Raw genomic sequence first — 14,671 nt, forward strand, 5'->3', positions numbered from 1 at the left:
ATGACACACCACTACTGAAAGAGAATCATTTGTTTTAATATTATTTACATGAACGTAAAGAATACATATGGAAAAGGGATGAGCGCATTTGGTTAGGGGACAAATTGAAAGAGAAAATAGAAAACAATTTCTATATAAATATTAACAAGGATGTGTTATCTCTTCAGTAGATGGAACAGTTTTAAGAAGTTATATTACAACAAGAGTAAGATGGAAGATTTACTAACATTTTTTTTTTAATACTGATTAAGACACAAAGAGACGCATGCGCACACGCAAACACACACATTACAGTATTGATTCTTAACCAGAGTGCGATGGCAAACTGTCCCGTTTGACCTCATTTGTCTTCAAATGATTGATCAATTACAAACATACATTTGCCAGCAACATACAGTGGAAGATCATCTGTCATCATTATTTCGCTATTTTGATTTTTTCCAACATGTTTCGTGGAGGCCCAATATTTTGCTCATGAAAAATGGCTAAAAAAAAAAATAGGTTGGGAAATACAGTGTGTGTAACTGTACATAAATAAAGACATATTTGTATTTGCATCACACTCAATGCAGTTCATTGTATGGTGAAAAAGCAGCACTGGGCTGGGTTCTTTTGTGAACACCCGGCAGTGAGAATATTACAGCAATCTGATAAGAGCTATTTTCAGCTTCCTAGAAACAACACAAAGGTCAGTGAATAGAACAAAAACAAGGAAACGTCTTTGTTCGCAACTCTTTTTCATCCCGAAGCCACGCAAAAACATTTCAAGAGGTCCAGAGAAATAAATCCATCAACGATAAAAGCAAGTGGACATAAACCGCTGAATAAAACATTTCTTGTGCTATTTCATCTGACTTCAAAATGTCTTTAAAACAAAACAGTACAATATAATGGTTGACTTGAAGTGGGGGGGGGGAGTAAATCCTTCTGCTCTTGCGCATGAACGCAGTAACCACTAGAGGGCAGTAAGGCAACAGTGGATTTGTCTCTCACTAAGTGACTTGAAGCACATTGGCTATGGGGAGATAAGTGCTTTTCAAGTGTAAAATACCTTTATAGAAACATTACAAGAAAATAAATCAGATAATATGTAGCCAGTTGACGAGTTCCATTGTTATTTTTATAGACACATATTGTCCGGTCCATAAATACTGGGACATGGATACAATTGTCACCTTTTTGGCTGCTTGAAATGAAATAAACAATATGTGCTTTAACTGCAGACTGCCATCTTGAATTTGAGGATGTTTACATATGCAAATTTCAGCAGCCAAGTGTCCTATTAGTTTTGGTCCCTTAGATTGTTGGAGGCACATATACAAACTGCTGTCATTCTTACGGCGTTAACTCGTCCCAATATTGATGCACCTGACTGCACTTCGGTTCCTAATGTTTGTTGAAGTCGAGTTCAAACTAGATTGAGATTGTGTTACAATGTCACATTCAGCTACCAGCGCTTTTTCCAAACACAAACACTTGATACTTCACTGATAGCGACTTGTCTTTGGGTGAAAAGAATCAGAAACATAAGACTTCACAAATCAAATATCTAAAATGTGCATGCCATGACTTTTGCATTCTTCATATTTCACACCGAAATAAATTCATTTTCCTGCCATCATTGCTGTATTCACATTGTCTATTTTTGATGTGTGACCCTGTAGATCAGCTTCCTTTTCTGGTACAGTACGTTTGTACCAAAGACCCTGGGCCTGAGGTAAACAGGCAGGGCACAATGGTGTGTTCATTCCACTGTGATTCAGCCCTTCCGGCCAGAATGTGAACCGAAAGCAACAGTGGACATGCAAAATGACTTCAGCTCTAAAACACAGTGCCACACATCGGGAATGCTGAGCCGTTAGAAACTCACAACGACTTAGGTGATGTTCTTTACAGTTGATTGGAAAGCCACAGCACCTCTGCACAGATACAATAAAAAAAATATTCCCCCAAAGTTGCTTGAAAAGAGACATTTGACACTAATAAAGAAGAAGACAATCAAAGAGAGTTTTTTTTTTTTTTCATGCAGCCCACCAGTGAGTGCCATGTACTTAAAAACAGTAAAGTGAGAGCAGGAGGGAAAAGTCCGACACAATGTCCCGTAATTGTGGCAAGTTGACAAACAATGTCAGCATCAAGAGACGATTGATCTTCTATTTACGTAGACCTGCAGAGAAAATATGGAAACAAGTTAAAAAGGTAAGAACAACACATCCAAATACCTGAGTGACAGAAATGTACTCTGAAGTAATCATCGACAAATTAGCCAACGAGGTCCTTGGAAAATTCTCGCTTTTCAGAACACAAAACAAGGAAACCAATAAAAGCCCCAAATCTCAAGACAATGTCCAACATAGGCGTTAGCACCAGAAAGAAAACAACAAAGCGGAACGGGTGAGTTGTAGATTAGCAGCCTTGGCGGCTGGAACGAGCTCATTTTCTTTGTACTCATGAAACTGTGTTCATATGTTCTTTTTCAATCTGAAAATAAAGTGAGGACCCCATTTGGAAACATTTTGCTTGCTCAGTACAGTTACTGAGCTAATTCAAAAGAAAGAAACACATTTATAAATAGAAGAAAAGTAATACTTTGGGATTATTTTGAAAGGGATGAACACTGAAAATATATAAATGTCTCCCGTTTGTCAAGTATGTTGTGGTGGGACTGTGCAAAGGCTTCAGACGTAAGCTGAAATGTTGCCAAGATTTCCTGTGTTTCCGCAGCTTATGCTCTTGGAATATGCTACTAAAAGTAAGAAGGATTAGAAATAGTCTGGTGAACAAAAAGGAGGATTAATTTTTCAACATAATTTAAGGCTTCGTTTCCTCATGATATCCAGTCACAACAATACATTTTGGGGACAAATATTTTGTCTGTACTTGTATGACTCAGAAGTCCTTTGCTGTGATTGATGAGAATTTTTTTTTTTTTAATGTAATTTTATATGTTATTGTCCTTTGTATTAAAACCTGGACGTACAGTACACACATACAGTACAGTACACACACAGTATGGCTGGCTGACAGCATGTCTGTACTTACAGGGAGACCTGCTTTAGGAGGAGATGAGATGGTTTCTCATTGACATGGTAGAGTGGGAATGGCTCAAATCCACCAATAAAATCAACTGAAAACAAACAAAAAGGAAAATCAAAATTATGGAATGAATTCAAATGATGGATGGACAGATAATTGATATCAAAAAGAAAACATGGGAGTGATATGAGCAGAAACAGATGGAGCTAGCACACAAAGATGGCAGAGCTGTGAGTGCCAAACACACTGGCGCCATGAAATACGAGTTTTTTGACAGATGAGTAATCACTTGACCATTTTTTTGTTGTTTTTTGCTTTGACTTGTGTGCAAAAAATTGAGATAGGAGCATTGCATGGAGGTAGTAAACTCAATCCTAGAAAAAAACTTCAAGCTGTTCATTGCCCTGTCCAGCGATTATTTTTATATTCCTTTCAACAGGAAAACAAGATTTTGATTTCAACACACCACTGGAGATATTTTTAGAACCCCCCCCCCCCATCCACACACACACAAAGAGTAGAAACGCAACACTTTTCCTCATCATTTGCTCTGAGCCCGAGGGAGCTCGGAAACAGGTGGAAGCTGTCCGGCTGTCAAAACAGCCTCTGCGTTTTTATCACTCACGCACAGAGGTGACCTTCGGCCACGCGGTGTACGCTCAACCCGCTCGGTCTATTTCCTCGATTAGAAGGTCAGACTGAAGGTGAGGTGCCGATGAGCGAGCAGCAGCCGTGTCAGAAGGGAGAGAAAATTGCTGCTGAGAGACATTTTGGAGATGAAGGAAAAGCCTCTGTGATGCTTGTTGAGGTACAAAGGCGAAGAGGGAGGGAGGGAGGAAGGGAGCAGAGTGATGTGGGGGTCACGCAATGTGCTTTGACTGACAGGAGACCAGAGAGATTAGGTTAAAGGGGGCGCATATGAAAGAGCTTGGTGTCCAGGCCCACGCAAACACCAAATGGAAAGAACAACGGATACTGATGGTAATGCGATTCATCAAAGCACAAGTCAAACAGCCGCTTCCGTTCTCTCGGGTAAAATGGGCAGATACATCCTGCTAAACCAACACTGAAGGAGGGGAAACAGACCCATGACCGCCATGGAAACTACAGTCAGGCCAGATCGAGTCCATTCTGATAAGGAGAGTATCTGCTGAATACTGATAGGTTTGAAGGATGAGGGTCAGAAGCCACAGGGAGCTGCAAGAGGGGCCTGGCCCTTTCCACTGTGACTCACTTCTATCTTCTCATCACACACTCGTAGCTTTCTGCTGGTTTGTTTAACCAGGACGCTCGCTTTGAAGCATGCTTGAACAGAACTGACAACCGTGACATGAGGAAAGTTAAGAGTAACCTCAAAAGTCGAACACCTTCAGATCGTACAATGAAAAATTCAATTAAAAAAAAAAATTCAATGATGAAATATTTTATATATATATGAATAGAAGGTGAAAAACATTTTGAACCCACAGTCCACCTGCTTAATATCCATTCACCAATTGGTCCAGTTTCATAGGTCTGCAGTGAAGGATTTTCTGGGATGTGACTCAGCACAAAGGGCAGCAAATATAATTGGTAGAAATGCTAAAGTGAGCTTATCACGGCGCTCGGTGGCATAATGCTCTTGACCTACTTTACAAAGAGGATTTTCCCCACCACTTGCACTGACGATGTGTCTGCGAACCACCGATAAATGTGCTAAGTGTGTATCACGAAGGACTACAAAAATCAAGTAGTAATTGTCGAAAGGCTCATATCAGAGGATTTGGGCAGTTTGATGACAAACAATGGCTCTAAACGATTACTCGATGATTAATATCGTTTTTGAATAATTTCATAATGAATTAGTTGGCGATTAATTGATTAATTTCTCATCTCCCAAAAAGTTTGGCAACCACTAACCCTTATGCACACAATTGATCACAATCCCTAATCGTCAATTGATTGATGAACTATTCAGCCCATCACAACTGTTAAGCCTCAACTCTATAACACCCTCGAAGCAATGTAAAAGTTTGTAACAATGTGAGGAAAAAAAGTTCCTCTCATTCTGTACAGTACCTACAAGCAGACATGCTACAAAGAGAACGTCTCCAGAGCTACTGCCGAAAGGGACGCAGGGAAAAAAACAAAAAACATGAAAGTCATCAGAGAAGGGAGACGTTAAAGGAAAGAGAAATGCTGAGGCAGACAGGGAGCTTTCACTGTAGAAAGATGCTTTAATCTACACATCAAATGAGAATGGAAAATGAGAGCACCTTTTCTGGTTGATGTGTGTGTGTGTGTGTGTGTGTGTGTGTGTGTGTGTGTGTGTGTGTGTGTGTGTGTGTGTGTGTGTGTGTGTGTGTGTGTGTGTGTGTGTGTGTGTGTGAGAGTAAGCGCATGGATGGTGTGGAGGGGGGATGCGTAGTGGGTGCGCACGCAGACATGGATCTGATTTATAATAACAAGAGGTTTAAAGTTCAAAACGATGTAGCTGCAATTTACTGCAGTTCAGTCTGGATCAAGCGAACAACTACATGTTCACTCTATCCAGAATGTCGTCTCCATTAACCGACTGCAGATAAAAACATGTCACTTTGTGGTTACTGCTCTTAGAAAGTGCAGGAGAATTTATAAGCTTCGCTGAGCCAATGTATAAATACTGCTTACTGGAGACATGAACAGTTCCGTTTTTAGCTAAACGGTTGTCATGTGTTGAACACAAATGGAGAGCATCTTTAGATTTTGGTCAAGCTGACTTTAGCTGAGACGACGCGGGCCTCCAGGCTTGATTAGGGAGTGCACGGCGCGTAATTGCTACCGTTCAAAGCATGGGGGGGTGATCCGCTGGGCAAAATGTGAACTGCTCACAGCCAGTGGATCTCTGGTATGTGACCGCACAGTTAGACATTTGAGCTGTTCCACACGAACATACATGAACCGCACTAAATTACAAGAGACTTCTGGCTGAACGTGCAATTTAGCTTGTGTTGTGTGTTTAAAAATCACATTGGACTTTTGGCTGTCTGACAAAAGCGACTGACATTATTACAGAGAGGAGGAAGAGTTCGTCAAAAACTTCCAAGAAATTTAGTAGACTACTTCCCTTACACACGCACACACCAAACATGAGACACGCCATACAGTCTCAGCTAATCCATTCAGCCAAAGCCTCCATAAAGCAGTGGTGAAAACGAACATGGCATACTTTTGTGCCTAAGGACAAAGCTATTAGTCCTGACTTAGCGCTAATCAGATATTTATGACTCCCATTGACCCTTTGATCAAATTCTTGCTGCTCTGATTGGCTATCCCCAAAGATGCCCTTTGACCCGCTGCCTATTAGGTCACAGCAGCTGTGTCGTTGATCACAAATGCCCCTCTCTGGTTTCTCAGTCTTCTCTTTTGACTCATTTCACTAGCCCTGCTGCGTTTTCCCACACCCTTTTTTTCACCTTCTCCTTGCACAGGGACAATCAAGGTCAATTGACAAACTCCAGCGCTGGAATGATTTAGCCCACAGAAACATGGTTAGAGTTGACTTGCTGAACAATAAGTCTATAAATATTGGGAGATCAAAGCCATTTTCATCTTTTTAGCTCCAAATGATGTGAATTGAAACTAACATTATGTGCTTTAACTGCAGACTTTTATATCCTAATCGAGTGGACGGAGCAGGAACAGTTTGCCAGTGACATGCATGCTCAATTGGGTTCAGATCAGGTGATTGACTTGGCTGTTGCAAAAGATTTTAAGCCTTGCCTTCATAAATTCTTTTCTGGTTGCTTTTGCAGTATGCTTGGAGTCATTGTCCATCTGTGCTGTACAGTGCCATTCAATGATTACTGAAACATTTGGCTGAATATGAGCAGATAAACACAAAATTCAACTTGCTGTTTCTGTCAGCAGTCACATCAAGGGAACCAATTCTACACTCCTTAATTTGAATGTTTATACCCTCAATCTAAAACTGAAAGCTTGCAGTAAAAGCACATTTTGTTTGTCTTGTTTCACATCCATTATGGTGGTGTTTAGAGCCAAATACATGTCAATTGTGTCCCAATACTTATGGATCTGACTGTATTTCTTGGATCACGCATGGGTGGCAGTGCATTTCTGGCACATGAAAGAAAAAGCCAACATACGTCCACATTAGACACGACTCGAATCAAAGGCACACTGGTGAAAAAGAATAACAAAATACATCAGAAGAGCAGAAGCACAGCATAAGCAAGGAAGAAAAGCTTGAAACGAGAAGACATACCAAAGGAGGTGTGAAGACCTGGCTCGTCTGGGTAAGTATGGAGAGAGAGAGCGAAGCCAGTAGGCACGGAGTTTGGGAGAGGTGGGTGAAAGGAAAGTGGAAAGCATTCGGGAGTCTGACTATACTCACAGCTGTCCTCTTCTTCAGTCATGGCGCTGACAACATAGCAGGCGTACACAAAGCCGAGGAGCTGTGAACACAGGAGGAGACGAACTAGGTTAAATAACAGCATCTTGACACAAAAGCAGCAACTGACGTAAAGAAATGGTATAGTGTCTCTAGTCTGAAAATATGCAACTCCTCTTCGCGTTGTTTCTTCTGGTCGGTAGATAATCAACTGAGACGTGAAAGTGATTTTGTCATTAAGCACCTAATCAGTGTTTCTGGGCTGAAAAAATTCACCCTGCCTTTATTTTTAATTATGATTGTTTTGTTCTTGGTAAAGGACAACATGCCAAACACAGACGACAAAGAGTCAAAAATTTGTGGACATAACCTTCGGAATAGCGACAAATAGGAACGATTGTGTCGGTTGATTCACAAGAACTGGTGAAGTCTTTGAAATTTGACACACCACACACAATTCAAAGTGTTGTTAATGACCCAGTTGTTTTAATAATGAGAAGAAAAAACGAATAACAGACATGTCAGTCGTATGATTTAATTGAACTGATTTTAGGCCGATAATAATAATGATTATATAACAATAATATTTGTTATCAGACAGAGTTTTGCTGAGTCAACACCAATATATTTTTAATTTCACTGTCAGGGGAAAATGATTTCTTTCTTAGAAATGATGGCAGAACTGACCCATACATATATTGATCAATGAGTTAAGTCTTCCATTTGTTGAGGGGGTTTGGCAGTGTGCACAAACTGAGCAGTCCACATGGAAACATACCAGACATCCCACAAGTGACTGCAGCTAATAATTTACTGTATGCACACTGAGAGGAGCCCTCAAAGTGGCAGATGGCTGTCATTGCTTGTGAAACAGAGCCAGCGACTGAGACAGCGTGTCTTCACCCATCATTTGGCCTTCTGTCATGCCAATTAAAACAGCCCGGGCAAGCTGCCCTCCTTCCACACTGGCACACCAAACAAGGAAAAGCGCATGGCAGTTATAAGTGCACAGAAGTTGGCGAAAGGGCCAAAAAAGGAGGGCATGGGAGTTGGCACATGTCAAAACAATGCATTTTAAAGGGAACAGTTCCCGAGCCAAAGCTCATTGCGGGTGAAAATTGTTCATGTTGCATTTGCACCTCGGACCTTAATCCTGTCTATCTGTCCAACTCCCTTTAGTACATTCCAAATTTATTCTGCTACAAGTTTCATCACTGGTGAGCTGAATCATCAAATCTCTCAAGTTGCTTCTTTTTATTTAGGAAATGAAAGAAATTGTATTTCTTGAGTTAACAAACTTGGCATTAAACCTTATAACGCTCTACTGCTGCTTACCAACATCAATACAAGACCCCCAAATCATGTTACATCATTTCCAAACTCTCTCAAAGGTCTTAAGCCATTAGTGGGATAAAAGATGGAAAAAAAAAAAAAAAAAAAAAATGAAACATCCAAGACTCTCAATGTTAATGTAACCCACTCATAGTGGAGAAAAGGCAGAGTCTAACAACGCTTCCCAGACAGTGTCGAATTAAGATAATACGTTTGTTCAAAAGCACTGAGGGTGAAAGTTAATTCAGCATGTTCAGCATGTAGCCATAGAATCACTTCACATCCTAATCTTGAAAAGAAGCCGCTTCATCTTCTCTTCACAAAGATGATAGCGGGCCAGCATCCTGGTGTTTTAACATTTTGAATCACTAACGCTATGAATTTGAACATATTAAATGGACAATTTTCCCAGCAGCACTTTGCTTGCTTCAGACTTGAATTCAGTTGTATGAAAAACCTCTCTGATGCTCCAACACCCCAAAACCTCTTGACTATGGCCTTTCCAATTTCTCAGAAAAAAAGAAAGATTGTAGTTGATGCAATATAGGTCATGTAGATGAATCACTCGTAATTTTGAATCCCAAAAGGTAAATATGACTTATAAAATTGGTGCACAATAACAGTCACACTGAATCAAAATCAGACAATAATTCTTAAATATTATTTGGTTACTTGCGAGTTAAAAATTCAGCATGACTATATATATATTTTTTGTCTTAATCTGCTTCTCCTTTATCTTCCCAACGATAATTGGTGGAAGTTCAGGTTAATTGCAGGTCAACTGGAGACGTCGTGGAACAGCTTGCACAAAATATGAGACCAAAGACTCCCTTGGTTACAGAAAAGCTGCACGTACGTGTGTGTGTGTGTGTGTGTGTGTGTGTGTGTGTGTGTGTGTGTGTGTGTGTCTGTATGAACATGGCCCGCTACTGAAGCAGGTAAAAAAAAAAAAAGGGCTAAAAGTGAGGTGGGTTAAAATAAAAAAAAAAAGGGCTAAGTGTATCTGCAAAGGCTAATGAGAGTTGGTGAATAGGCAAAGGCTAATGAGAGTTGGTGAATAGAACAGCTCAGAATGCCATTTTACATTTTCATAACGCACTCAATCATGCAAATGTGTCCACAAGGCATAAATCAATTTCATCTTGCAGAAAAGGCTCTAGACGTTTTCAATGTTGACCAGACGTACATAAGTTTTTAACATAAGTGAATCAATCAGGCATTGAAACTATGATTGCTACTTTCTTCAGCTTCTGCTACATCGTGAACCTGGCCGAGTGCACAAAATAAGATCTTCATTTGAGGTGTTGGTTTATGGAATGATCACGAACTGATTTGAAAATATGTGGTTGGCTTGCTTTGTTCAAAAAGATGTTCAAAATATAAAGCAATAAAAAAAAGACAAATCGTGCATCGACTTTGTGTCAATACTACAATTGCGAATTGTCTTCACTTTTTTTTTAAATAGAGATGTTGCTATTCTTTTTATTGTATTACATGTATTTTTTTTATTTTATTGTATTTCCATTCATCTTTTTAAAAATGTGAACAGTTTTTACTACTGTCTGATTTCACAGCTATCACTTTGTTGGACTGTATATCATATAAGAAAGTCATACATTTATTTGGATTGTTAGTCATAATCTGAAGGAAACTTTGACTATGATGTGGCCCGTGACAAAAAAGAGTTTGACACCCCTGGTATAGTGCATTTCATCCACAAAGTGCATCACATAAGGATATAACATTTAAAGCGATCTACTTTACTGAAATTACCAAAGAACATACAGCGCAAGAACAAGATTATTTTTTTTTTAATAGAAATGCTTTAATTATGGGTATGGCAGGGAAAATAAGCATGATTTCCAACCTGGAAAAGCATTTTTACTTGGGGCTAACTTCATTTGCATTGGCAGCTTACCTCGTTTGCACGCAGCATAAAAAACTAAATGCTGATTCACTACATTTGCTTTGAACTCTGGCCACCACATGAGTCTGCTAACCTCATAGCCCTACAGGGTTTAATTCTAATTAGAATTTCTTAAGCAGAACATTAACCATTGAGTGATTTATATAGCTCAATAACATTTTTTACAAATCTTTCCTACGTGTGATCGGGGACCAAATGTCAAGCCTCTAGGACTGGAATAATATGTTCTGATCTCCTTTGCTTCTATACTGGAATAATATGTTCTCCTTTGTTCACTGGCCCTGTGTCCCTAACCCCCACAAAAAGCTGTAAAGGGACTTTAAGTAAATAATAAAATAAAATCGTAAGATTAAGGGATTACGTCAATGACATACAGCACATTATAGAAGTCCTAACAGATAATGGTTTTTTTTTTTGTGAGGGAGCATGAACACAATATTAGTGATGATGGGAATCTGTGTCAGTCTACACATTATTGATTATGGCTCAGCACCATGAATGACGTTCAAGGTAAAATAGAGCAATAGAGACCAAAGCGAGGGGGTTTTGCAAATGTCTTCTCGGGTTAATTACACAGGCCCAGCCTAACAATGAGGCACAGGCTTCCCCCTTGAAAATGAGATGTTTATGTGTGTGCGCAGCTGAGCGCTTCATGATATAAAACAAGAAAGATAGTCTGCAGAGACCACACCCACCTGATTTTTTTTTTTTTTTTTTTTTTTACTAGCCTTTCTTTCCACTGTCAAAATACACACGCAAGGGCACAAACATGTGCACGACTTCATTTGCATCTTTCACATCTAATAACAGCACGGTATGCTAATAGCCCAAAACACACCTCATCGACACGAGAGCACGCACTACACAAAGAAAGCTCCACAAGCAAACAAAACAGGGCTTTGTCTTCAAATGCAGCACCGTTCAAAAAATCCACAGGCGGGCCGAGTGGGTGAAAGGGGACGGGGAAAGAGGAGTCTTCTGAGCGAGACATGAAAAAAAGGAAGAAACCTCTGATGACACAACTTTCCTGCTGGAGACATTTTTTTTCTTTTCCTTTCTCCTGTCTTTGGGCAGAACACTCACTACTGTAATTTAGTCCGAAATCCTTCCTCATGTGACAATGCGGTATCAATACACAGATCAGGTGAATGGTGTTGGAATGAAATCCATTTGTATATGCGCCTCCCACTTTTGAAAGAAACAACATTCATTTTGCAATTGGTTGAACGGCTGTTCCATGGGCATGCGACCAATCAACCTGCTTCCTTTGTATTAATTACTCATGATGGAATTCTGGAATGTTTTGGGCAATTATAGCTGATCCTATTCAGCCAAATGCTTTAGATCTGATTGGATCACGGTTCATAGTGCAGATGGACAGTCACGCCAAGCATTGTGCGAAAGCAAACAAAAGAGTTTTTGATGGCAAAAAAGTTGAACGTTATACAATGGTCAAGTCAATCACAGGACCTGACTGATGATTGCCAACCAAGTTTTAAGAAGTCTTAAGTTTCATTTTTAACGGTTTATTTGTGCCACTATAAGTCTGTTAAAAAGTGAGAGGAACATAAACAAACTTGTAATTCTTCCACTGAGCAGCTGACTTGGGTACCCTCAAATAATATAAGAATCGTTTACTCTATCGATTATGCCATCGATTATTCCATTGATGGATCAGATACAATTTTATTTGCATTTAAACGGTATTAAACGATGAAAAAACAATTACACAACAATTAAGCAATCTCAATCAAGATAGATTGACGCCAATTGTTTTTTAAAGTAAAAGCCGATGTTTGCAAATGTCCTATTTGGATTAAACACAAAAGAGAAATCAGCTTTGAGAAATCTTAGAGAAATCAGAAAATGATTAGTTTTGAGAGGCTGAAATCAGATTTGGACTATGTCAACAAATGTTCATTCAGCTATTAAAATACGTGCCGCTTAATTTGATAATCGGTTTGTTGTCGATTAACTGATTCAATTTGACACCTCTACCGTCAAATTAACGCAGTTACACTTATCTTGTTCATTTCATATCAAGTCTACAAAGCTGACAATTGTGTACATGTCCCAATATTTATAGACCTGACTGTATTCGCTAGCAGAGCTCTCGGGAGCCATTCGACAGGCCTCAATTTAACACAGATTGGTGAATAGCCTAAAAGTGCTTTGCCCGAGAGGAGAAATAATAACGACAGAGGGAAAGTGGTTTTCAGAGAGTTCATTGCACAGTCCTCATAGACAGGCTTTAACAAACGTGAAGGTCAAATGGTTTGACATCCGGATGGGAAAATGAGACAGGAAGATAGGCTGTACTGATATATGGTGCTGGGTGGGACGAGGAGAAAAAGAGGAAATAAGCAATGGAACAAGGGAGTGAGGCAGACGTGACAAATGTGCATAATCAGCTTTCGCTGGAAAAATCCCATGATGGCTGCCGCTGAATTAAAAATGAATTTACAGTGATGTGTTAATTCACTGTCGTGTGTTTGCGTGCACTTAATCGTTTTAAGAGAACTGTCATCCTAAAGTAAATGTGACATATGCAGATAAAAACAACTATTGACATCTCTGGTATCTTTTTGATCCCTTCTTCCGCCATGAACACTGCTCTCTTTCCTCCCTATAAAACTTGTCTTTTATGCCACATGTTTTATTTAACAATGAATATGAGACAAAGGAGTAAAAAAGGCATACAGTGGTGAAAGAATAATAACGTGCGGCTGATTTAACCAATAAGAAAAGCAACTCACGGGTATGAGGATGTAAGATAAAAAGATGTTCAATAAAAGTATGGATCAGAATACATATTTTTTTGGAAGATGAAGAATTTTAAAGCAGTGTGGGGGAGGGCAAACATTCCCATATAGCCGTTCATTTTTTAGAGCGCTTATAGTAATCCTCATGAGGGTCATGGGTGAGCTGGAGCCTATCTCAGGTGACTTTGAACAATGGGGATCAAATCTGCTCATTTCAATTGAGCGATGACTACTGCTCCACCTGCGCCAAGTGGAATTCGCCCCTCTTCAGGATTGTTTGTCATCATCAGCATCTTGTGAAACACAGTGAATCCGAGCAGACGGTGATTTCTAGCCAGCAGATTAATTTTGCAGTAAAATCACACCAATGATCATCCCTGGAGCCCCACCTAAATATTTCATAGAAATCTTCAAAAGCCCTCTTGCTAAAACTAAAAACCCTGCGTTCTTTCTTTTCTATTTCCTTGCTCATTTGAGTGGCTGCTCTGTGTTTCAAACACGATAGAGATAGGACAAAATGTTCCAGCAATGAGCTTAGAGCAGCATTATGCAAATAATTTACCTTCCCATGACATCAAAAAATAATTTCTTCATGAGCTTGTTGTTGCCACGCTGAGCCTGCACCACATTACAGTTTTGGGAGATGAAAGGGAAAGCATTTTTTTAGTATAACACCCACATGTGTGGCCTGACCAATAGTACAGATAGTATCTATATTTGTGAAGTGAAATGTACTAAATTGTGACAGAGGTTTTGGCCCGACGTCAACAATTTGACACATGACTGTGGGAAGTGCATATTGATACTCACAGCTGCCAGGATCTGAGTTCCACTATGCATGACCTCAATGTACTGGTAGTCCATGAGGCAGCCCATGACAGTGATGTAGGAGTGGCTTTCAGTGGTGAAGACCCCTTCAGATTGTGGCATTTCTCTCCTCACACAGCCTGGCCCATGCTCGCTCCACCACGAGTGATGGGCTGAGATATTAAACGTCAGCAGGTCACTGTCCTGGAAAAAAAGAAAAAGAAAAACATTGGTGAAATTTGCAACATGATTTGTTTCCTACACGCAAAACCAAGATATTTGATTTTAAATAAAAATTCAAGATTGTATGCTCGACCTGTTTTGGACCCTGTTATCGGGATGAATTCACTTAACATACCTCTGATCCAATATTAATCCAACAAAAATAATTTTATAAAACAGAACAACAAAAATTTGATGATTGTTGTAATTTATATA

General features: G+C 39.6%; 1 protein-coding gene across 1 annotated transcript in view; it reads right to left on the reverse strand.

The window, feature by feature from the left end:
• Positions 1-213: 213 nt before the first annotated feature.
• The window catches only part of nkain4 (sodium/potassium transporting ATPase interacting 4), a 31,454-nt gene continuing 16,996 nt past the window's right edge, over positions 214-14,671 (reverse strand). Inside the window, exons 4-7 of the mRNA XM_085905905.1 lie at positions 14,237-14,437; positions 7,409-7,469; positions 3,043-3,127; positions 214-2,167 (exon numbers count right to left, since the gene is read on the reverse strand). Coding sequence (XP_085762031.1) covers positions 2,158-2,167; positions 3,043-3,127; positions 7,409-7,469; positions 14,237-14,437 — 357 coding nt within the window. The 3' untranslated portion in view covers positions 214-2,157. The remainder of the gene's footprint in view (positions 2,168-3,042; positions 3,128-7,408; positions 7,470-14,236; positions 14,438-14,671) is intronic.

This window comes from Syngnathus leptorhynchus, chromosome 1 (genome assembly GCF_054491065.1).
Source record: "Syngnathus leptorhynchus isolate UIUO chromosome 1, UIUO_Slep, whole genome shotgun sequence".
Taxonomy (NCBI): Eukaryota; Metazoa; Chordata; class Actinopteri; order Syngnathiformes; family Syngnathidae; genus Syngnathus; species Syngnathus leptorhynchus.